At 43.3% G+C, this 25,499-nt stretch overlaps 1 protein-coding gene across 1 annotated transcript in view; it reads left to right on the top strand.

Annotated features, from left to right (window-relative positions):
* The window catches only part of LMX1A (LIM homeobox transcription factor 1 alpha), a 210,231-nt gene that overhangs the window by 170,076 nt on the left and 14,656 nt on the right, over positions 1 to 25,499 (top strand). The window contains exons 4-5 of the mRNA XM_030206581.1: positions 10,134 to 10,303; positions 16,204 to 16,281. Of these exons, the coding sequence (XP_030062441.1) occupies positions 10,134 to 10,303; positions 16,204 to 16,281 (248 nt within the window). The remainder of the gene's footprint in view (positions 1 to 10,133; positions 10,304 to 16,203; positions 16,282 to 25,499) is intronic.

Raw genomic sequence — 25,499 nt, forward strand, 5'->3', positions numbered from 1 at the left:
AGGTATTTGGTCGTGGGAGGAGCCAGCACTTGTAGTGCACTGGTTCCCCTGACATGCCAGGACACCAACCGGGCACCCTAGGGGGCACTTCTAAAAATTTAAAAAAAAAAATTTTAAATAGCTCCCAGGTGCATAGCTCCCTTACCTTGGGTGCTGAGCCCCCCAAATCCCCCCAAAACCCACTCCCCACAATTCTACACCACTACCATAGCCTTAAGGGGTAAAGGGGGGCACCTACATGTGGGTACAGTGGGTTTTGGGGGGATTTGGAGGGCTCCCATTTACCACCATAAGTGTAACAGGTAGGGGGAGGATGGCCCTGGGTCCACCTGCCTGAAGTGCACTGCACCCACAAAAAACTGCTCCAGGTACCTGCATACTGCTGTCAGGGAGAAGCCGGCCATCTCGAAAACCACGCCCCCGTCCCGCCCCCATCCTGCCTTCTGTACCCTGCCGACACGCCCCCTTGAAGTTTCGCCGGCTCCGCAATGGAAAGCAGTTGGCGCCGGCCAAAATCGGCTTTCAATTATACCGATTTGGTCGGGTTCAAGAGATGGCCAGCCATTTCTCGATTTGTGTTGGAAGATGGCCGACGATCTCTTTCGAAAATAAGCTGGATAGGCTCCCAGTATAAGAGGCTTAGGGAGGCTAAATCTCTTCAACTGCATTGATGACTTTCCCCACCTCTCTCACACTGCCACCCCTGCCATTGCTGCTACTTCTCCAGACCAGCAGTAGCAACAATGATAAGAATAACAGCCACAGGGCCTGCAATCTCTCTGTGCATGATTGCTGGTTCTTCTGATTCTGCACCCTCCAATGTCAACTTCCTGTTTAAGAGGGGCAGGACCAGAAGAGCCAACAGCCATGCAGATAGAGATTACATCCTCAATCTTTTTATTTTTAAATGTCACTGCTAGTTCTGGGAAGCAGAAGATGCTGGGGAGAGAAGGATGCAGATGGGGGGGGGGGAGAGTTAGAGAGAGAGAGAAGGGATGATGCTGGATGGACAAGGGAAGAGTGAGAGAAAAGAGATGCTGGATGGATGAGGGGGGGAAAGAGAGAGAGAAAGAGAGAAGAGATGCAGGATGGAAGAAAGAAAGAAAGAGAGAGAGAGAGGAGCAATGTTGGATGGAAGAGAGAAAAAGAAAGAAAATGCTGGATGGAAGGGGGAGAGAGAGGTGGGATGTTGGATAGAAGTGTGAGAGAGGTGAGCTGCTGGAAGAGGGGAAACAGAGAGCAGAAATGCTGGATGGAAGAGGAGGGAGAAGGGAGATGCCAATAGAAAGTGGTGAGAGAAGGGTGATGCTGGATGGAAAGGGGAAGAGAGAGAGAGAGAGAAAAGATGGTGGGTGGATGGATGAAAGAGAGAGAGAGAGAGGGAGATGCTGGATGGAAGGGGGAGAGAGCAATTTATTGAAAGGCTTGAGAGTAAAAGAAAGGAGAACAGGATGACCAAGGCGAAGTAAAGAGATGGAAAGCTGTAAGTAGATGCTGCAAAAATATACAAATTGAAGAGTTGATAGTAAGAATGAATGAAATCTGGTTAGAAAGATAGAAAAATAAATGGACAAAGGAGGAGTGGCCTAGTGGTTAGGGTGGTGGACTTTGGTCCTGGGGAACTGAGTTCAATTCCCGGCACAAGCTGCTCCTTGTGACTCTGGCAAGTCACTTAACCCTCCATTGCCTGCCGCATTGAGCCTGCCATGAGTGGGAAAGCGTGGGGTACAAATGTAACAAAAAAAAAGAAAGCTGAAAGGATAAATGTTGGATATGGATGTAATAGAAGAAATGAAGAAAACAAGAGAGAAAAATGTCAAAGTAAGCTGTGCTAGAGGCTGCCGTTTGCTAATGCCGACACAGCAATTCACTTTGAATGGCCTGTGTTGGCAATGCCACGCCAGTCACCAGCACAGCTTAGTAAACCGGGGGGGGGGGGGGGGGGGTGTAAATGTCCAGAAAACAAAGGTAGAGAAAAATTTAAGATATAGTGTGGTAGCCATGTTACTCTACTCTAAAGGTTAATAAATACAAATATTTTTTAAAATGGAAAATAAAGTGATACCTTTCTAGTAGACTAACTATGCAGTTTTTTATTAGCTTTCAGTGACCAAAACCTCTATCTTCAGATCAGGGCAGTATACCATAACAGCAGTTTAGCCTCTGAAAGCTAATCAAAAATATATTAAGCTAGTCCAGCAAAAAGGTATCACCTTATTTTCCTTTTTTTATTTGTGTTTGTTAATTGGCAATGTAATAATTGGAATGTGTCAGTTTTTCTAAATTTGTACCTGCTATCTTTATATTTTGCACAGTACAGGGGTATGTGTTGCTGTTTCCTTTTCTCTGGTGTTACAATGGGTTCCGTTTATTTTTTGTCTATATATTTCTATTTTTAGTTTGTGGTTACTTGTTCTATACTTAGTGAGGGCCTATCTGTGTTCTGTGTGTGTGTGTCAGGTATTCTGTTAACACTGAATGTCTGGCATGTTTACTTTTCCATTAGGTGTATTGATGCTGTGGTGCCCACTGCAATGTTTACAGTGCTGTTTTTCCTAGGTAGGTCCTTGTTGTTGGAACATAGTGCTATTATGGTTTGGTAGAATTTCTCTATAGGTCCTGAGTGACATTCATAGTGTTCTGTATTATTTCACAATATGTGTGGTCCTGGGTTTTGGATTTGGATTTGGATTTCCTTATCAAGATTTGGATTTAGTTCACAGCTTTCTTGGTAGTAGCTCAAGGTGATGTACATTAACACATTAGCTCAAATAAGTACTGTATTTTCCTGGCTTTGAAGGGCTTACAGGCTGTTGAGGCAATGGAAGGTTGAGGGGTCCTTTTACTAAGGTGCACTGAAAAATGGTTTGCGGTAGTGTAGGCACAGGTTTTGGGCACACGCCAATCTATTTTTCAGCGTGCCTGAAAAAAAAGGCCTTTTTTATTTTTGCCAAAAATGGACGTGCGGCAAAATCAAAATTGCCATGCGTCCATTTTGGGTCTGCGACCTTACTGCCAGCCATTGATCTTGTGGGAAAGACTCATACAGTACATGCGTCCAAAAATAAAAAAATTTCAGATGCACGTATTGGACGTGTGCCAAAAATGAAATTACCGCAAGAGCCACGCGGTAGCTGGGCGGTAATTCCATCTTGGCATGCTTTGGGCGTGCGTAGATGCTTACGCGGCTTACTAAAAGGGCCCCCAAGTGAATTGTCCAAGATCTCAAGGAGCAGCAGTGAAAACTACCCTGTATGTGGTTATTTCAGTGATGATACTATACAAATCAATTCATGCATTCTTGATCTTCAAACTAGACTATTGTAACGTGGTCTATGCTGGAGTTCCTGCTTTTCAGCTGAAGTGTCTTCAAATGTTGCAAAAATTTTCATCTGCTGTACTGGCAGATTTGACCATGTCCATCCACTACTGATTTGTTTATATTGGCTTCCAACTGCTTACTGTTTCAAATGTAAACTACTTTTGCTAACTTATAAGGCACTGTGGGAGGGCATACCAAGCTACTTGGCTTCAGTGGTTATTCCATACACTCCCTCAAGAGTATTTAGATCTCTCTGATCACCATTTGGTCCTTCCTTCCCCAGCTACTGCTGGTCTAGACTGTACAAAGCAGAGCACATTTTTCTTTTTAGCATCATCTCTCTGGAGCACTCAAAAAAGAGCAGTCCCTTAAGATTTTTAAAACATCTCTAAAAACGTATTTCTTCCACTTGGCCTTTGAGGACTCAGAGCTGAGAACTTGAGGTATTGTGTATTCTTAACCTGCATAGCATCTTTTCTTTTTTCCTGTAACTGCAACTTACGCTGTCCTATCTGGTATAAATGTGTAGCTGGCCTATCCATTGTTGTAGTTCATTTCCTTTTATTTGTTTTTATTTATTATAAACTGTAAACTTCTTTGATCTGTGTACCAGCTAATAAAATCAGCTATTTCTTATCTTGCTACTCTAACCATTAGGTTCAGCTAATACAGATAATACATATTCCAAACATGTTTGGTAAGCTGAAGACCAGCAGATCTGAAACGTGGTGGCCATTTTGCAACCTACCAAAAAAGCCAATAGGCAAATCATTTTATGGTTGTTTGCAACTACAGGATTTCTGTTACAGGGCTGCTGAACATCACTGTTCACATGGCCAACAAGAAAATGGCAAAAAAAGGAATAGGGGAAGATGGCTCTTCTCAAACAACGAGGGAGACGTGTGGATGGATTAAAGGCTTTACTGCAAGAACATCAAATTCGACTCGACACAGCAGCTGTGTGCTTCAGGAGTCTTATGATGTCAATAATAATGTCAATGTAGATAAGAAATGTAGATAAGAAATTTCCTTATCTAAATTTGTACACAAACAGGGTATCAAACATAACCCTGAATGAGAGAAAAAAACATACAAAAATCTTCATGAGCTGCCAATAGTGGTCTCTGTGATACACATTTTGACTTTCATTGACATACGTAGGGAATCAGTGCACCTCCACCTCTTCTGTGGTTTTCTTCTCTCAACAGGAAAATGCTGCAATGGGGAGGTGGTCCTGACTGGGAGCTATGTTAAAGTACCTGCATATATTTTGAAAATATTCTATTTAATATGCTGTATATTGGTGTGCATAATTTTGATTTTTTTATTTGTTTGTACATAATTAATGGCGTGTATTCAATGTGCATAATACCATCAGCAACAGAGGTTCTAAGGGGAGGCAGCTGATACATCTACACCGGGCGGACTTCTACGGTCTGTGCCCTGATCATGACTGAATAGATATGGATGGGCTGGAGTGTAAATTTTAAGGGGCTTCGACGTTAGCTTCAGAACTTTTAGTACAGGAACAGTGCTGGGCAGACTTTTATGGTCTGTGCCCTGAGAAAGGCAGGGACAAATCAAACTCGGGTATACATATAAAGAATCACATACCATGTAAAATGAGTTTATCTTGTTGGGCAGACTGGTTGGACCGTTCAGGTCTTTATCTGCCGTCATTTGTTACTATGTTAGAGACACAATGAAGGGGTTTTTTCCTACTGTGCTCCAAAATGCACTTACTGTCCTTTTACTGCTGACATAGGTATTGCTTCCCCCTACCCTAGGAATTTAACTTGATCATCACACCCCACCCTGCCCTAGCTCTACCCCACCTTAACCTCCTCAGAAAGTTAAGTCACCAATCGCCTATGAAAAGAGGGGGGGATTTGTTCTTTTGGGGGGATCAATGCTGTTAGGGAGGGAGGATGTTAGAAATGGGGGACCAATGTTTTGGGGAGGAAGCAGGAGGGGGGATTGGTCTTGTTAGTGAGGTCTAATGCTCGTTGTGGCGGGGGGGGGGGGGGGGGGGAGGTCAGGAGCAATGTTTCCTCTAAGGAGTGGCCTGGTGTGTGCAAATTTCTTTTTCGTGTGAGCAACAAGTTTTAAAAAACAGCAATTTTTGAGTGTCAGTATTAGCAATACATTTCTGTATATAGCACACAAAAAAAATTTGTTGCCGGAGAACGTAGTGAAGGCGGTTGGCTTGGCAGAGTTTAAAAAGGGGTTGGACGGTTTCCTAAAGGACAAGTCCATAGACCACTACTAAATGGACTTGGGAAAAATCCAAATTTTGGGAATAACATGTATAAAATGTTTGTACGTTTGGGTAGCTTGCCAGGTGCCCTTGAACTGGATTGGCCGCTGTCGGGGACAGGATGCTGGGCTCAATGGACCTTTGGTCTTTTCCCAGTATGGCATTACTTATGTACTTATGTAAAGTTTGTGTGAGCAATCATGTAAACTCTGTGAGTAACACTCCTAAAATGTATGAGCAATTGTTCATGCACTCTGCTTAGAAGGAACATTAGCCAGGAGGGAGGGAGCCAGTGCTCTTCCGGGAGGAGGGAAGGAAGACCATAGAGCTCTTCAGGCTGCTACCCGGAAGTTATCGGGGTACCAGCTGATATTCAATGTATGCTGTCCTATCTGCCCACTTAGCTACTTAGGCACAGGCACTGAATGTTTCCTTGCTCAGATGAGTACCGGCTGTGCCCAGGTTCCACCCCATGTCTACTCTGACACTACTTAGATAGTGCAGGGGGCAGGGCTGCCGAGAGGGGGGGCAGGGGAGGCAAAATTCCCCGGGCCCAGGCCTCCAAGGGGGAGCCCAGTGCCGGGGTCTCTCTCTCCTGCTCCTGATGGGACCTGAGTGATCACATCCCAACAGGAGTAGGAGAGAGAAAACTCCAGCGTTGGGCCCCCCTTGGAGGCTGGGGAGGACCCAGAGGAGCAGACACTGCAGATCTTCCTCCAGCGCTGCTCTTCTGCCCATTGCTTACTGAGCAGCTGCTTTTCCTCTCAAGCGCGCATGCTCAGTTTTGAAACCAAGCATGCCCTGAGAGAAAAAGCAGCCGCGGGGGCAGGCAATTGGCAGAGTGAAGATTCAGCGCTGGAGAAAGATGTCTTCTGCTGGCGGAGCCTCGGGATCCCTGCCAGCCAAGGTATTTGAATTGTGGCAGCGGCGACAGTCGTGGTGAGGTGGCAGTGGATGATGATTATGGGGGGAGGGGTGGCAACAGCAATGATCATGGGGGGTGGGGTGGCGCCCCTGTCCCGGGCCTGGTTCAGTCTCTCGGTGGCCCTGGCAAGGGGTGGTGTGTGCATTGTGGAACTCACTGCCACAACTAATTAGACTGAAAAGGTCTTATCCCCTTTTCTGTGCTGCTTTAAAGGCGTATTACTTTCGACTAGCTTTTGGCTCTTACGCTTAAATCTTCCTTTAAAGTTTTTGCATAGAACCCTGCAATTGGACTTAAAACTGCTCTACTTGTTTGGTTTATAATATGAATGTTAGGATGTTTTGCAGTGTTTCTTTTGGATGAAAGGTATGTTAGTCTTCTTTCCTATTTTAAACTGGAGCTATTTTAATAATGAATTGCTTTTATTGTATTTTTTTTTTTGTTACATTTGTACCCTGCATTTTTTCCCACTCATGGCAGGCTCAATGCAGCAATGGAGGGTTAAGTGACTTGCCCAGAGTCACAAGGAGCTGCCTGTGCCTGAAGTGGGAATCAAACTCAGTTCCTTAGGACCAAAGTCCACCACCCTAACCACTAGGCCACTCCTCCACTTTGTGAACTGTTCTGATTTGCTTGCAATATGTTATGGTATATTTAACTAATAAACGATAATCAGCTGCTGTAGCTGGATATATGCCCCTGAATATCTGTAGATAGCTGACACAAGTGAATTAACCAGGCAGGACTCCCCATGTTTCTATTCCTAGTATAGTTATAGGCCCTAGCAAACCTGTTCATAGATTCACTGCAGTAGGAGACAGACCATAAAATTTAACTGAAAAAAATTAAGGGAATTAAATTAGTAGACCCATGAACACAAAAAGAATATAATGCAGTATACAACTGTGGGGAATTAGAAATATTCATTTGCATCAGTTACTTTTTTCCAATGTTCCCTCTTTCTTCCAGTGTTTGGCATGCTGTCTTTGTGAACCCTATCAATTTAAATATTGAATGTAGGGTTCACAAAGACAGCATGCCAAACACTGGAAGAAAGAGGGAACATTGGAAAAATGTAACTGATGGAAATGAATATTTCTAATTGAATAAATAACATCAAAGTATGTACTGTGAGTGAAACACCATAAAACAATTAAGAGCTGATACAGATAGAGAAGTAGAAAGAGGACACCTTGAGAAGAATATCAGAAGAAAGGCTGATGCACAACGAAGAGGAGATCTGGAAAGGACCACCAGAAAAAAAGGTGCCAGAACAGCAAAAGAGCAGTCAAATAAAGTACTAAACACTGAGGAACGAAAAAGAAAGGTGCTGAAACAGCATAAATGCAGATGCCCAGTTACAGAATTGCCTTTATAAATAAAAAACAAAATCGCTGCTTGCAGAGGTGAATTCTGCCTAAATGGTTAAGTTGCAGGACTTTTCCTTGGAATCTGGTGCCATACCTCAAATTGAACCCATACATAGCTTTGTACAGTGCCCTTGGGGTACAGGAGGCAAGATCTAGTAGTTGCCCACTGGAACCATCATCAGATATGGGAGCACTGGTGGAGACTTGAGGCCTTGAGACCTCCTACAGTCCAAAGCAGAGGGTACCTCCACAGCAGACACAAATGGAAGGCACTCCAACTGCCCTGGCTGGTCAGGTACTGACTGACACCTACGCAGAGGCTTCACAAGGGGGAGAGACAGCAGAACAGGACCCGAGGTGTCATGTTATTTGCAATGAGCATCAGAGGAACAAGGAAGTGCCAATGAATTTCTGACTGCAGAGGAGGCAGAAGAGTCACCAGCCTAAAACTATTCAGCAGCTTTGGAGAATTTGCCTTCTGAGGAGATTGCTACACCTAGATTTTCAGGTTCATCTCAAGTTTCTAATGTAGTAAATATAAATAGAACAAAATAAGAAAATTAGATACCTTTTTTATTGGACTAGCAATATATTTTTGGATTAGCCTTTGAAGGCAATGCCTTCTTCAGATCAGAAATGAGCAAGTGATGACAAATATCAGAATATATATGTGCAACATAAAAGCATTCTAGTGACATTCTCATAGGGAAAGGTAGGGGTGGGGGTGAGAAACAGAGAAAAATGCATGGGTGATCAAAGGGTGGCAAAGCAGTATAATTTTATGGGTTATAATGTGATAAGAAACCCAGATCTTTGTTAAGTCCTGTCTGGCAAAATATTTCATCATTTTAGCTTCAAAGATCTTACATTCCTTGATTGTATTCTCACCATAAAGTCATTGATGCAGTGCTCTTGCAAAGTGCTTTTCCCACATAAGTGTCACCCTGGTGTGATCTCAAGTTCCTCAAGTCCTCAAATTCCTAAGTCTTTTAGCTCCTTAAATTAACTTGCTTAGTTAAAATTTGCATGACAATGATTTAAAAATGAATACAAATGCCTCTGATATTGCTCAACTCATTGATCATATGGAGATGGCAGAAGGGAATATTGCAAGAACTTAGGCTTTGGAAACTTCCTTGGATACTGTTTTTGGGAAAAGGGACATCAACCAAGTTGTAGATGATACTTTTTTATTGGACTAACAATGTATCTTTGGCATGCTTTCAAGAGTTCTTTTCATTATGTCAGTGAAGAAATGATGCAGTTACAGTGGGTTTAAATAGTGCAAACTCAGCTAGGTCTTAGGTTATCTGCATATGTTAGTACAACTCAGTGAAAAGAGATGGGGGATAGAGATAATGAGGTAGTAATACTTTACAGATAAAAGACCTTATATGAATGATAAAGCCAATGTCACTATTGAATCCTTTTGTGTTAGACTCAAATCTAGTTGGAGATTTTGGAAAATGCTTCCAGAAGTTGTAATCTTTGTTTGATTCAATTTTCCTAGACTGTTTTCTATAACTGCTGAATATATAGATTAGAGATATTTAAGTAAGGTTATGAATTCCCTGCTGATTCACTTTCATTGGTCACCTGATTTTTGTTATTTGCCATCTTCAAAAATGCTGAGTCTGAAGTAAAGTCCTGAGACCCTCAAGTTATGGATATGTTAGATGTTTCAGCTTGTTATAACAATCTAATTCTGAACTGATTGTGCCACGGACAATGATAATTACATTGACTTTTAGCTCAGATAATGTATTCTTTGAATATTCTTTATGTTTTCTGAACATTATGAATATTAAAGATAGAATCTTCAGATATGTCTCCAAGGAGACTCAGAGAAAGAGGAAGTAATTTATTTTGTTATGACCAGGTGTTTAACATCTCTTTATATGGTGAGGCAAAAAATGTCACAGCCTAAAAAGAAGTTACATAAGTATTGCCATACTGGGACAGACCAAAGGTCCATCTAGCCCAGCATCCTGTTTCCAGTTTTCTGAAGGTTTAATGTGTACTGCACCTGAAAGGCCACCGACTGATACTATAGCACAGAGTGAATATAAAAATAACTATTATTTAAGACCAACAAAGAAGTTTTTCTACCAAAGAATACCCATATCATGCAATCATTACCATCTCCATAGATTTTTATTTCTAAATTCCACACTAACTACCTTGAGGTATGGGTGGTTTTTTTTTTTGTTTTGTTTTTTGCCAATAGAGTATATTTAATGACCTTTCTGATCCCTACAGGTAAAAGTGATGATGAAGGAAGTCTATGCAAAGCAGAACATGGTACAGGGAAAGGAGTAGAAGATTGCAAAGATAACAAACGCCCAAAGCGACCCAGAACAATTTTGACGACACAGCAGAGAAGAGCATTCAAAGCTTCATTTGAAGTCTCCTCCAAACCATGTAGGAAGGTAGGTTGAACAGGAAAGCCAGACCAAGACAAATGTTTTCAACTGGATCCCAGAAGCACAGAGAGAGAAAGAGAGAGAGAATAGCACAAGAAGAATCATGAACACAAATCCCATACTTTCTTCTGAGTAACAGTTCAATACTGTATCAGATTATTCCTACTCCAATAGTCTTAACTAGTTGGGGATAAAGTATATACAAGATAATAGCAACAAAAAAAGTACAGCTAGTATTACTGATCTACTATTATATTCCTCATGTACATTATGAGTACAATCTGCATATTTCCTAATTCACAAAACACTCTGAATTTTGACCTCACTTGATATCAAATCTACTCTGTAGAGCATTTGAATGATGAATACAAACAAGTCCTCCTCACTGCATGTTCTGACTGATACTGTCAGCTGTACCTGAAAAGTTGCTGTAGGAGGTGGGAGTGGTAAAAAAAAAAAAAGTTGCCCAGAACACCCCTAATATTATAACAGTAGTTGACTTGAAAGCATTACACCTTTGATTTCTGGATATATGGCAGCCATGGTTCTAAACGTATAGGTGACACGTTAGGTGATTTCAGTTGTTATTGTTTGGATTTATTGTGGCTGAAAACCCTTATTACTAAAATACATCTTAGGATTCTTATATCTCTCTCCCTTCATATTATGTTTACCTATGAATATGAAGTAACATAGTAGACGATGGCAGGTAAAGACCTGTAAGTTAGCTACCACCTTGTCACATTGTTTAGTCACCTTAGGGTTTTGGTGTCCAAGGATCTCAAGGTGACTAAACAATGCGACAAGATGGTAGCCACAGCCAGCAAGATACTAGGCTGCAAAGAGAGGAGTATAACCAGCAGAAGAAAGGAGCTGTGCTTATTCATCTCTCTCCTCCTATCTGGTGCATCTCCTTTGGATTTCTGCACCCTAAGTGCATCACTCTGCACTTCTTGGCATTAAATTTTAACTTTATTTTTAGAAATGTACTCAGATCCTACCCAATTATCAATCAACTCCAATTCAACACAATCTAACCTCCCACAGAGATACTATTAATGTGCTCAGTCCGTACCCACTCCAACCATTATATCCCCAAGGGAATATGTGGCAGTGTTGAAATGGGTATGGACTGAGCACATTAATACTATCTCTGTGGGAGGTTAGATTGTGTTGAATTGGAGTTGATTGATAATTGGGTAGGATCTGAGTATAGTTCTAAATATAAGTTAGACTCAGGTAGTTATTTAAGTTCCTTCCAGAAATTTAGTGTATTGATTAAATTTTAACTGCCAGACTTTTGACCATCTCTTCTCATGGATTCTACTCCTCCAGGGTATCCACTGTATTGGCTATCTTCATGTCATCTGCTAAAAGGCAAACTTTTCCGTCCAACATGTCAGCAATGTCTCTCACAAATATATTAAACAGAATCGGCCCCAGTACTGACCTTCCTTTCCTCCAAGTGGAATCCATTTACCACCACCCTCTACCACCTGTTGGTCAACCAGTTTCCAATCCAGTTCACCACTTTGGGTCCTAAGTTGAGCCCTCTCAGCTTACTCACGAATCTTCTATGAGGAACTGTATCAAAGGTTTTGCTGAAATTTAAATGGATTACATCTAGCACATGTTCGTCATCCAGTTCTTTGGTCACCCAGTCAAAGAAATTAATCAGATTCATTTGGAAGGATTTTCCTTTGGTAAAGTCATGCTGCCTCGGATCCTGCAACCAGTTGGATTCTAGAAAGTTAATCCTCCTCTCCTTCAGCAGCGACTCCATTATTTTTCCTACCACCAACATGAAGCTTACCAACCTGTAGTTTCCCACTTCTTCCCTGTCCCCGCTTTTGTGAAGAGGGACCACATCCGCTCATAGCCAATCCTGTGGAAGCTCTCCCATTTCTAAAGATCTATTAAATAAATCCTTAAGAGGTCCCACCAGGATTTCTCTGAGTCCCCTCAGTATTCCAGGATGTATCCCATCTGGTCCCATAGCTTTGTCCACTTTCAGATTTTCCAGTTTTTTATAAATGCTTTCTTCCGTTAACGGTGCAATATCCATTCCTAGATATCCCCTTGGCAGCCGTCCGCAGTCCTTCTCCAGTATTTTCTTTTGTGGACACCAAAGAGAAGTATTTGTTTAACACATTTACTTTCTCCTCATCACTTTCCATACAGCTATTCTCAGCATCTTTCAGTCTACCAATTCCATTCCTATCTTTTCCTCTTTCCCCAATATATCTGAACATAAGACTAGCCATATTGGGTCAGACCAATGGTCCATCTAGCCCAGCATCCTGCTTTCAACAGTGGCCAATCCAGGTCACAATTACCTGGCAGAAACCCAATTAGTAGCAACGTTGAAACCGCCCTGGTGCTTTCTGAACTGTATAGGGGTGGTCAGGGTCAGAGGCAGAAAATATCTGATTAGTGGTGATATTCAGCTCTGGTATCTGAATAACTATCCAGGTAATTCAGGATAAAGCGAGTATCACTGCTATCCAGATAATAGCAGCGATCGGTGTAATACGCTGATATTCAGTGATGATATCCCATTAGCAAATGGTGCCAAATATCAAGGTATATGTTTTAACATGTAACGCCAAAAGAGGTTGTTCAAGGGGAAGCCAGTGCAGAGCAGCCAAGCATTATGCGTGGTTGCTCTGCGCATGCCAAAGACAGCTTCATACATGCAGACAAGCTGCTTGTATAATAGCCGCCTACAACCTTAAATAAATTGCCATCTACAACCTTAGAAAAATACAAGTCCAGATGCTCATCAGGGATGTGTTTTTTTGTTTTTTTTAGAGTATGGGTGAAGGACGTCCTTCGCTATGCCTCTGTCCCTTCAACAGCAGTTTAGGATGTCCAAAATGTGGATGTTTCTGTGAGAAGGATGTCCATGCCTGGATGTCTCTGTGAGAAGAATGTCCATGCCTCTGATGCCCCCTTTATTTATTTGGACTTGGGATTACAAGTAGCAGCAGTGGGATTTGAACTGGCCACCTCTGGATTGTAAAACCAGTGCTCTAACCACTAGGCCACTCCTCCACTCCCTTGAACTTTGGCTGTCCCTGTTGGGGGGGGGGGCAGTTCAGGACGTCCACGTCTTCACTATGCTTCCGCTGACACATACATACCTCCCCTCCCAGGGACCTGCATACTGCTGCGATGGACCTGAGTATGACATTTCAGGCTGACAAAAAAAGTTTTTAAAGTTGTTTTTTTCAGGGTGGGAGGGGGTTAGTCACCACTGGGGGAGTCAGGGGAGGTCATCCCTGATTCCCTCCGGTGGTCATCTGGTCAGTTCGCGCACCTTTTTGAGGCTTGGTCGTAACAAAAAATGGGCCAAGTAAAGTTGCCCAAGTGCTCGTCAGGGCCGCCCTTCTTTTTTCCATTATCACTCAAGGATGCCCATCTGTTAGGCATGCCCCAGTCCCACCTTCGCTATGCCTTCGACACGCCCCTGGGAACTTTAGTTGTCCCCGCGACGGGAAGCAGTTGGGAACACCCAAAATCGGCTTTCAATCATGCCGATTTAGGCGACACTAAGAGAAGGATGCCCATCTCCCTATTTGTGTCGAAAGATGGGCGCCCTTCTCTTTCAAAAATAAGCCTGATTGTCTGCACAGTAAATATTAAAACAACACAGTAATTGTTCTGACCCAGTATGGCTATTCTTATCTTGTTATAGTCTTATACTGTAGATTTTGAAGCTTTGCTTGGGTTCAGACACAGGACTATATTTTCTAACCTGAGTAATTTGGGCCTATTAACTAATAACATGTCAAATGGCAATAAAATGTCTTAATATATTAAACATAGGTTAATATATCTAACCCAGAGTTTATTTTTATCCCTTTCTTAAAATAACTCAATTGGTTTTATTTTTATGTACTTTGAGGGCAATTTCCAGAGCCATTCCCATGTCCAAAAAAAACTTTAAAAACTAACCCCCCCCCCCCTTATATGGGCAAAATTATCTACATTGCTTGGAGATTTGATGGGGGCAGGGAGAGGGTGGACTATGCAACAATATTCAATATTTTATATAGTAAGAATGACCGATTACATGCAGAAAAGCAGGTGCAATTTCTCCTGGTAATTTTTCTGGGGCAATAGTTAAGATAATATTATCTGTGTAGCTTGACTTTTCAATGTAAACAACATAGGTAAAATGTACCTGTGGGGTTTGCACCAGTGCAGTCAATTTGCGGTCTGTGTCCTGCAAATGACAAGACGGATTCAGATAGGCTGGAAATGCTTTGGCAGCAACTCTGGTAGTTGGAACATAATGACAGTGCTGGGCGGACTTCTATGGTCTATATCTGAGAAATGCCCAAGAAAGACCATGATGAAGTATTTTATATCACATTCATTGTTGGTTTAATCATTAATTAATAATGAGTGAGACTGTTGGGCAGACTGGATGGACCATTCAGGACTTTATCTGCTGCAATTTACTATGCTACTGTTACATGTTGCTTTGATGATTGTTCCCTTTAAATATTTTGAGGGGGGAAAATATTTACTTAGCGTAGATTTCTGAATGTTTCATTTACCCTTATACCATGTGGAGGGGCATAATCGAATGAAAACGTCTATCTCCATGGGCGTTTATCTCCGAGAACGGGTCCGTGAAGGGGCGGACCGAACCGTATTTTCGAAAAAAATAGACGTCCATGTTTTATTCGACAATTTGTGAGCTGGGTGTTTTTGTTTTTCAGCGTTAATGGAAAATGAAAGTGCCCAGCTCAAAAACGAATAAATCCAAGGCATTTGTTCGTGGGAGGAGCCAGGATTCGTAGTGCACTGGTCCCCCTCACATGCCAGGACACCAACCGGGCACCCTAGGGAGCACTTTTACAAAGACAAAAAAAAAGGTAAAAGAGCTCCCAGGTGCATAGCACCCTTCCCTTGTGTGTTGAGCCCCTCAAATCCCCCTCAAAACCCACTGCCCACAAGTCTACACCATTACTATAGCCCTAAGGGGTGAAGGGGGGCACCTACATGTGGGTACAGTGGGTTTGGGGGGGTTGGACGACTAAGCATTAAGCAGCACAATTGTAACAGGTAGGGGGGGATGGGCCTGGGTCCACCTGCCTGAAGTCCACTGCACCCCCTAACAACTGCTCCAGGGACCTGCATACTGCTGCCAGGGAGGTGGGTATGACATTTGAGGGTGAAAATAAAAAGTTGTGAAACATCATTTTTTGTGGAGGGAGGGGGTTAGTGAGCACTGGGGGAGTCGGGGAGGTCATCCCCGATTCCCTCTGGGGGTAATCTGGTCATTTGGGGCACTTTTTGGGGCCTTATTCGTGAAAAAACAGGTTCCAGGAAAAGTGCCCTAAATTCTAGCTACAAACGCATACTTTTTTTTCCATTATTGGAGAAAGGCACCCATCTCTGTTTGGGTGATAACCATGCCCCAGTCCCGCCTTCACCACGCCTCCGACACGCCCTCGTCAACTTTGTACGCTTCTGCGATGGAGTGCAGTTGAAAACGTCCAAGTTCGGCTTTCAATTATACCGCATTATTCATTTTTGTGAGATAAACGTCCATCTCCCGATTTAGGTCAGAACTTGGGCGTTTTTCTCATTCGATTATAAGCAGGATAGTGTCACTTTGAAATTAAGGTACATACATACAAAAATACCCATGGAAAAATACATGTAGCGATATGAAAATCAAATCTATACATTTTTTATTTTTCACACCATCCTTGCCCCAGCTTTGTGACTCTTTTTACCTGAAGATAAAAATAGTGAGAGGTCTATCTAATATCCAACCTGTCTCTTGTGCAGTAATTTATGCTCATTGATTCTTTTCTTGGTCTTAGTGGAGGTGGAAGTTTGGCTACTCCATTACATGAATAATGTATCATTATTTTTCTTTTTCGAAGGTAAGAGAAACACTGGCAGCAGAGACGGGGTTAAGTGTTCGAGTTGTACAGGTTTGGTTCCAGAACCAAAGAGCAAAGGTAAATCAAGAAATTCTTTAAAAAAAACTTGACATAAATAGTGAAAGGAAGCATATAATTAGATTGTAAGCTCTGTCGAGCAGGGACTGTCTCTTCATATTCAAGTGTACAGCGCTGCGTACATCTAGCAGCACTATAGAAATGATAAGTAGTAGTAGTAGTAGTAAGTATATGACATGCTTTCTGATAGGACATTAGAATGCTGGGAACCAGTTTGAAGGAAGGAGATGAAGCCAATATGATGATGTCCTGATGTTTCAGTATTTATAGGTTGCCATTTCATGGGCCACAGACTTTTTAAAATAGGCACCTTGTTATAGAATTGCCCTGTACATATGTAAAAACATACTGAAAATACAACAGAGCAGCTCCATAACTGATTCAATTGCACTGGTTATCGGTACAGTCTTAAATTGATTTTAAATTGATGTGCATGATTTATAAAATACTAGTAAAAAAGGCCCGTTTCCGAAACCAATGAAACGGGCGCTAGCATGTGTTTTTGTGTGTGTGTGTGTATGTGTCACAGAGTTATTTTGTGTGTGTGTGTGTGTGTGTGTGAGTGTGTGAGGGTGCGGTGTGTGTGCAGGTTGTTGATGTGTGTCTTTTTTTGTTTTATTTTGTTTTTTGCTTGGGGGTTGGGGGATGTGCTGTGCTGTGCTGGCAAAGTGGGTTGGATTGGTGTGTGGCTTTGAGGGTGTGTTTCTGTTGTATTGTGTGTGTGTGTGTGGTTTTGTCTGTCAAGGAGGTTTGTGGAGGGGGGTCTTTCTGTTGGTGAAATGTAAATGTGGTTGTAGGGAGGTCAGCCTTTGTTGAGTGTTGTTTTTTTTTTCCATGTTTTTTTTTGTGTTGTGCTGAGGCAGCAGTGTTGTTTTAGATGGGTGGAAGGTAGAGGAGCACGTTCTTTGTCTGTCGGTATTGTTTGGCCGTTTCAGGGCTGCTGTAGGGGAATGCTGGAAGAGAAATGTGCTGTTGGAAGCAGCGCCATCTTTTTCCATTGGCCTGGGGTTCTGGGCATCCTGGAGGTGGGTGATGGCTTGCCTGAGGACGGGGATGGTTGTTTTAAGTTGGCAGAAGGGAGAAGAGCACGGTCTCGGGCCGTCGGGGGGTGATCCGGTATGTTTGGTCCATTTCAGGCCGGCTGCAGGGGAATGCTGGAACATTTATGCGCTGCAGGAATCAGCACCGTCTTTTTCCGGGTGCTCGGGGAATCCCCGAGATGGGAGACAGCTTGCCTGAGGTTGGGGATGGTTGGGCACGTCCTTGGCCGCTTCGGCAAAAGGGGAAGAGGAAGGGGGTGGGGAGTTACCTGCAGCCGCCTGAGAAACCATGTATTCTTTGTTTGTTTTTTATTATTAGTTTGCATTTCTGTTGAAGAAAGAGTGGATGCCTTTCGAATGATGGAGGTGGTGCGTCGGTGTGCGGTTGTTTCGTTAGTTTGGCAGCCAGTCTCCAGCGATTCCTAGGCAGGGAAGGAGTACTCCTCCCCCCTTCCTTGGTCACTGTTTGCTGCTGGCTGGGTCGCGGGTAATCCTTCCAGCTGGGCCGCAGCTTGTCCTGTTCGCCCACGTCCCAGATGGTGATGGGCACGTTGTTTTCCGGCTCCTCTGACTCCATGTCAAGCGATCCCAAATATAGTCTGTTCTATAGGCTCTCTGGTACTCTTCAGTACTGGCATTAGGCATTTAAAAATTTCTTCCCCCCCTCCTCCCCCGGTCTATTTTTGCACATACCCACAGCAGGAATATTCTTCTCTCGTTCCAGCGGTGGTTCTGTGCTCTCTGTGCTGCCCAGATAATGAGCCATTCTGCTGGGGAATGCTCCTCCCTTATTGGCATGTAGTTTCCTCTGATTGGTCCATCTTACGTTGCCTAGTGTTGCCTGGGAACGGTGTTGTGATGGTCCTTTGTGTTTCAGAATGTTGAGGGTGTTTTTTCTGATTGGTCTGTCATGCGAGGGCGGGGCAGAGAGACATGGTCAGTGTTGTGGCTTCACCACCATGAATCCATGAACCCTTCAGTGAGTGACTGAGTGACTTCAGAACGTTGTCTTCAGAACGTTGAGGGTGAGTTTTATTATAGTAGATTTGCAGGTTCTGGACCACAATATGTAACAAACCTATTACTTTTCTTGGTGCCTAGAAGAATAAGGAGGAAAGTTATCAACAGAGGTTACCATTATGACATCTCATTTTACAGTTAATTTCAGTTATTAGTAACTAGGAGGAGCATTTTCAAAAGAAATGTCTAAGTTTGGAATTGGACGTCTTTTTAAAACGTCCAAATTCATAAGTACATAAGTAATGCCACACTGGGAAAAGACCAAGTGTCCATCGAGCCCAGCATCCTATCCATGACAGCGGCCAATCCAGGCCAAGGGCACCTGGCAAGCTTCCCAAACGTACAAACATTCTATACATGTTATTCCTGGAATTGTGGAGGCGGGGAAAAGGTCATTTTCAAAAAAAGATGGACGTCCATCTTTGTTTTCGAAAATACCATGGATGTCCTTAGATATGGACGTCCTTGGATTTGGATGTCTTTGATTTTTGGCCAGTTTCAAACACAATGACATCCAAATGCAGGATGTCCAAAACAGAGGAGGAGTGATTTAATGGTTAATGCAGCAGGCTTTGATCCTGGCAACATGGGTTTAATTCCCACTGCTGCTCCTTGTGACTTTGGGCAAGTCAAATGCACAAGGGGCATTTTTGGATAGGACATCTAAGTCTGAATGTGGATGTTTTTTTGTAAAACGTCCAATATCAAAACAGGAAAGGTCATTTTCTACAAAAAAAGTCTCTCTTTTCCTTTTGAAAGTGCTGTGTTGGAAAAATGTTTTGTGATTTGGGGGAGGAAGGGGAGGTGATTCCCGAGCCTCTCCAGTGGTCATCTGGTCATTTGGGGCACCTTTTCTGTGGAGTAGATGAGTAGCCTAGTGGTTAGTGCAGCAGACTTTGATCCTGGGGAAGTGGGTTCAATTCCTGCTGCAGCTATTTTTCATAAAAACAGGTCTAGCTCAAAACATCTAAGTTTTAGTCTTGGACTTCTTTGTTTTGTCCCATTATCGCTGAAAGACGTCCATGTCTTAGGAAAGCCCAAGCCCCACCTTGAACACACCCCTGGCACACCTTCTTGAGATTTGGATGTCCTTCTGACGGACTGCAGTTAGAGATATCCAAAATTGGGTTTCGATTATACCGATTTGGACATCCATGGGAGATGAACGTCCATGTTCCGATTTATGTCGAAAGATGGACATCCATCTCTTTCGAAAATGAGCCTGTAGGTCTCATTGCATAAAATGGGACTTGTGCTGAAATAGCACAAAATAATGGAAAATAATACATCTTAACAGTAGCCCACATTGATAACTATGCCCATAAGAATCAACTTATTATTGCATTTTCCTGAAATCAAGGCCCTGCATTATAAAAGAATTTTCAATTCCACTTTTACTTACCAGTCTGCCGAACTATGGAATAGTCTATCTTGGAATAGTACGCAAACTTCACATGACGTTTTTCATAGAAAAATAAACACTTTTATTCACAAGATTTTTAGAATGTTATATTATCTTATGCCAGGTCTTATATTCTGCCTATACCTATTCAGTTCAAAGATGGATTGCAGTAATCAAGAGCTGGACCAGGAGCTAGAAATAATTAAAACAAACTAGTAACATATACTAAGCAGTGGATAAACCCGCCTTGCAGAATAAAAGAGCTTTTAAATGTTTTCTAAGTTGAAGATAATGAGTACAACGCCTCAAAAATAATGTAAACTGTTCCAAAAGTTAGCTGATTGATATAGAAAAAATGTGAGATGTTTAATTGATTTCAAAATTCTTATACATTGGAAATCTTAGTTGAAAAAGATTACGAGTATTGCATCTAGTAGAGGACCCTTGTAACAAAGATACTAGTGGGCAGATGATCAAAACCTCGCGCTGTTCCAAACAGCACCCTAAAAATAGCACTGGAACAGCGCAGGGCTTTACCACACCTATGATCAGAGATAATTGCATACAAATTTAAACATACAATTCTCTCTGATCATGGGGTAGAAGTGTGGGAGGATTTCAGGCACAATCCTCCCACACTTGTCAAACACAGGGGCTGGAGGTCCATGGGACCACCAGACCCCAACTACCCCTGCCCCAAGCAAGGCAAAATGGGGGTTGGAGGTCCGGTGGACCTCTGGTCGCCCTGACACCCCCCAACACAGGTTCAGGGAGGGCTGGAGATCCGGTGAGTCTCCAGTCCCCCCCCCCCCCCCCCGTCCCCAGCATTTCAAAGACGTCCCTCGTGGCCCAGTGGGCACCCCCCAGTGACAGGTATAAGGGAGTTTCTCCCTTATATGGTGTGAAGCCCCATCCAGCACATCCCAGGATACACTGGGCAGGGCTGGGTGCCGCCATTTCTCCCTTATATGGTGTGAAGCCCCATCCAGCACATCCCAGGATACACTGGGCAGGGCTGGGTGCCGCCATGCAGCGCTGAAGGAAGAGGAGGGAGACCACCTCCCTCCTCAAACCCAAGGTAGGGGGTTAGGGGGGATTGACCGTGGCCCACTGGACCACCTGGGACCTTGTCAATGCTGGGGGGGTTAGGGGGGCTGGAGAGCCACCCAATATCCAGCCCCTCTGAACCTGTGTTGGGGGGGTCAGGAGAACTGGAGGTCCGCAGGACCTCCAGCCCCCTGTCGCTGGGAGGAGGGATCTTCGGACGAGTCATCAGTTCCTTGGGGAGATCGTCAGTCGGATTGTCGGTTCCTGCGGGGGGGTGCTTTATTGGGGGGAATGGGGGCCTGCTACCATGCAAATGCATGCTGGACAGGGCTCAACATTCTTCCACAATGGTCTGCAAACCCTAATGCCAGTTCCAAACAGGCGTAGGGTATGCCACGTCCAGCGCACCAATGTTTGGCGTGCTGGTCACTGATAATTGGGGATGAATAGGTTTAGCATGCATTTGCATGCTACTTGTGCTGACCCCTGTTTTGCATGCATTTGCATGCTAATTGCATTCAGAGCCCACGAGTACATTGTTTCACGTATTCAGGTGCTCTGATCATGGAGCGGTAGCAAACGCAGGCACTAGTATGATGCTAATAGCCTCTAGCGCCTGCATTTGCTTCTGATCATCGGCCCCTACATTCTACATATAGTCAGGAATTTCCCCAGTAAGAATTTTAAAGGTGATAATACCTATTTTAAACCGAATTCTCTCAGCAAGAGGTAACCAATAAAGTTTGGAGTAATAAGATTGAATTGACTCAAATCAAGATAATCTAAAAATCAATCTAACAGCAGATGTTTGAACCAATTGTAAGCAGTGGATAAGTGATTTAGAACAGGTGGTAAGATTTAAGGATCTTTATACTAATCTGTGGTAAGTGCTTACCATGCTTAAAATGGCTTCCTGTGAGACACGCTGAAGCATCCTGTGGAAAGCCCAATGTGTGCATGCAAACCATGAGCTAAATCAGTTTTTTAAACTTTTCTTAGAGGAGGCATGTCTGGGGGTGGAGAATCTTCTGCTCAGTGGTCGATGGTGACCAAAAAAGCTAATAGGATGCTAGGAATTATTAGGAAAGGGATGGTGAATAAGACGAAAAACACTATAATGCCTCTGTATCGCTTCACGGTGCGTCCACACCTTGAGTATTGCATTCAGTTCTGGTCGCCATATCTCAAAAAAGATATAGCAGAATTAGAAAAGGTTTGGGGATGGAATTCCTCTTGTATGAGGAAAAGCTAAAGAGGTTAGGACTCTTCAGCTTGGAAAAGAGATGGATGAGGGGAGATATGATTGATGTCTACAAAATCCTGAGTGGTGTACAATGAGTAGAAGTAAATCGATTTTTCCAAAGTACAAAGACTAGGGGAAACTCAAGGAAGTTAAATGGAAATATTTTTACAACAAATAGTTAAGCTCTGGAACTCTTTACCGGAAGATGTGGTAGCAGCGGTTAGCGTACCTTGGTTTTAAAAAGGTTTGGACAAATTCCTGGAGGAAATGTTCATAGTGTGCTATTGAGGCAGACGTGGGAAGCAACTGCTTGCCCTGGGATTGTAGAATGGAGTATTTGGGTTTCTGCCAGGTACTTGTGACATGGCTTGGTCACTGTTTGGAAAAGAGGATACTGGGCTAGATAGACCATTGGTCTGGCCCAGTATGGCTAGTCTTATGTTCTTATGTTAGAATGTGATAGTGAGAATCAGTTAGAGCAGCCATATTACAGCATACTAACTTATTAGTGCAGAATTAATGAGTGAGCCCTTACCGCCTTCAAAATAGGCTCACACACTAATTTTTGATAGTGATTGCATGCTAATGGTAATATTATCACATGACCATTAATTTGGAAAATGGAAAATTGACAATAGTGCGTGAAAAACCTGCATAAGGACATGCTAAGGCTACTTTCTACTGCATCTTTGCAAAAGGACCCCTGGGGGCCGTTTTACTAAGCTGTGGTAAAAAGAGGATTGCGCTAGTTTGGATGCATGAAATTACTGTGCGTTAATTTCCCGCTGATTTCATGCTAATTTACCACAGCAGGTAAAAAAGCATTTTTTAATGGGGCGGTAAAAGGCTGTGGCTATTATTAAAAGTAGCACACTACAATTTACTGCCTGAGCCCTTAACACCACCTATTTACTTAGCAGTAAGGGCTCACGTACTACTCCTGCAGTAATCACACAATGCACGTCAATGTGGCAGAGCTGCTGATTACCACCGGGAACTCCACCCACAGTAGGAAATAGAAAATTATTTTTTAGCATGGGAAACATTACGGACCATGTAGACAAACATGGTTTAATGGTCAGCATGGGTTCAGCATGGGTTCAGCCAAGGGTAGTCTTGCCGGAGAACGTGGTGAAGGCGGTTAGCTTGGCAGAGTTTAAAAAGAGGTTAGACGGTGTCCTAAAGGACAAGTCCATAAACCACTACTAAATAGACTTGGGAAAAATCCACAATTCCGGGAATAACGTATAGAATGTTTGTACGTTTGGGAAGCTTGCCAGGTACCCTTGGCCTGGATTGGCCACTGTCGTGGACAGGAGGCTGGGCTCGATGGACCCTTGGTCTTTTCCCAGTGTGGCATTACTTATGTACTTATGTACCAATTTGCTTCATTTCTGAGAAGGCATGAATAAACAAGTGGATAAAAGTAAGCCTGTTGATGTAATGTATCTAGATTTGCATAAAGTTCCTCATGAGAGACTCCTGAGAAAATTAAAGAGTCATGGGATAGGAAGCAAAGTTCTGGTGTGGATTAGGAATTGGTTATTGGACAGAAAACAGAGGGTAAATTTAAATGGTCATTTCTGTCAATGGAGGAGGGTGAACAGTGGAGTGCCACAGGGACCTGTACTGGGACCGGTGCTATTTAACATATTTATAAATGATATGGAAATCGGAACAAGTGAGATGATTAAATTTGCAGATGATACAAAACTATTCAAAGTTGTTGAAACACGTGCGGACTGTGAAATATTGCAGGAAGACCTTGGGAAATTGAAAGACTGGGCACCCAAATGGCAGATGAAATTTAATGTGAAGAAATGTAAAGTGATGCACACTGGAAAGAATAGTCCAAATCATAGTTACCTGATGCTAGGGTCTACCTTGGGGGTCAGCACTCAAGAAAAAGATCTAGGTGTCATTGTAGATAATACGCTGATATATTCTGCTCAGTGTGTGGAGGCGTCCAAAAAAGCAAACAGGATGCCAGGAATTATAAGGAGAGAGAGGGTGATAAGACCGAAAATACTATAATGCCTCTGTATTGCTCCATGGTTCCTATGAGCCCGATAATCAGTGGGACTTAACGAGTAGGAGTGGCTCCTAACCAGTCCTGCTCACCAGATCATACCCTAATTTCAGCTACAGTTGCCTAGATAGTACTGCTGAAAATCAAGTTAGTCTGCCTCAGCACTATCTGGGACAGTCTGCAGATGGAGTCTGAGTGGAGCCGGGAATTATTCGGTTAATGCCAATATTTAGTCTGCTAGCCAGGAAACTATCCAGATAAAGTTAGCAGAGCAAAATACTGTTATAACTTTATTTAGGTAGTTATCCAGGTGCTAGTCTGAATATAGCAGCTACGTTATACCTGAATATTCAGTGCTAAATATACAAGTATGAAAAGCTTGCAGCAGCCGGCGTTTAAAAAGACACTGATCATCATGGGTTGAATAGTGACCCGTTTGTTACTATGGAGTCAATTTTCAGCTGGCAGCAGTAAGCATTTTGCTGACCGCCGCTGGCATTATTCTTGGATATTCAATGCTGGGCTTTGTCCAGGCTTTTTCTTTTGTCAGCTAACACGTGGAGGGGCATAATCGAAAGGGGTGCCCAAGTTTTCCTGAGGACATCCTCGCAGGACGTCCCGGTGAAGGGGCGGGGAAACCCGTATTATTGAAAGAAGATGGGCGTCAATCTTTCATTTCGATAATACGGTCGGGGATGCCCAAATCACGAAATTTAGGTGTACCTTAGAGATGGTCATCCTTAGAGATGGTCATCCCCAATTTTTACCGATAATGGAAAACGAGGACGCCCATCTCAGAAACGACCAAATCCAAGCCATTTGGTCATGGGAAGAGCCAGCATTCATAGTGCACTGGTCCCCCTGACATGCCAAGACACCAACCGGGCACTGCAGTGGACTTCAGAAATTGCTCCCAGGTGCATAGCTCCCATAACTTGTGTGCTGAGCCCCCCAAATCCCCCCCAAAACCCACTCCCCACAACTGTACACCACTACAACAGCCCTTAGGGGTGAAGGAGCACACCTACAAGTGGGTACAGTGGGTTTGTGGTGGGTTTTGAAGGGCTCACATTTACCACCACAAGTGTAACAGGTAGGGGAGGGGCCTGAGTACGCCTGCCTGAAGTGCACTGCACCCACTAAAACTGCTCCAGGGACCTGCATACTGCTGTCATGAAGCTGGGTATGATATTTGAGGCTGGCAGAGGCTGGAAACAATATTTTTAAAAAAGTTTTTGAGGGTGGGAGGGTGTTAGTGACCACTGGGGGAGTAAGGGCAGATCATCCCCAATTCCCTCCAGTGGTCATCTGGTCATTTAGGGCACATTTTTGTGGCTTGGTTGTAAGAAAAAAAGGACCAGGTAAAGTCATCCAAGTGTTCATCAGGGACGCCCTTCTTTTTTCTATTATCGGTCGAGGACGCCCATGTGTTAGGCA

This window comes from Microcaecilia unicolor, chromosome 6 (genome assembly GCF_901765095.1).
Source record: "Microcaecilia unicolor chromosome 6, aMicUni1.1, whole genome shotgun sequence".
Classification (NCBI taxonomy): domain Eukaryota; kingdom Metazoa; phylum Chordata; class Amphibia; order Gymnophiona; family Siphonopidae; genus Microcaecilia; species Microcaecilia unicolor.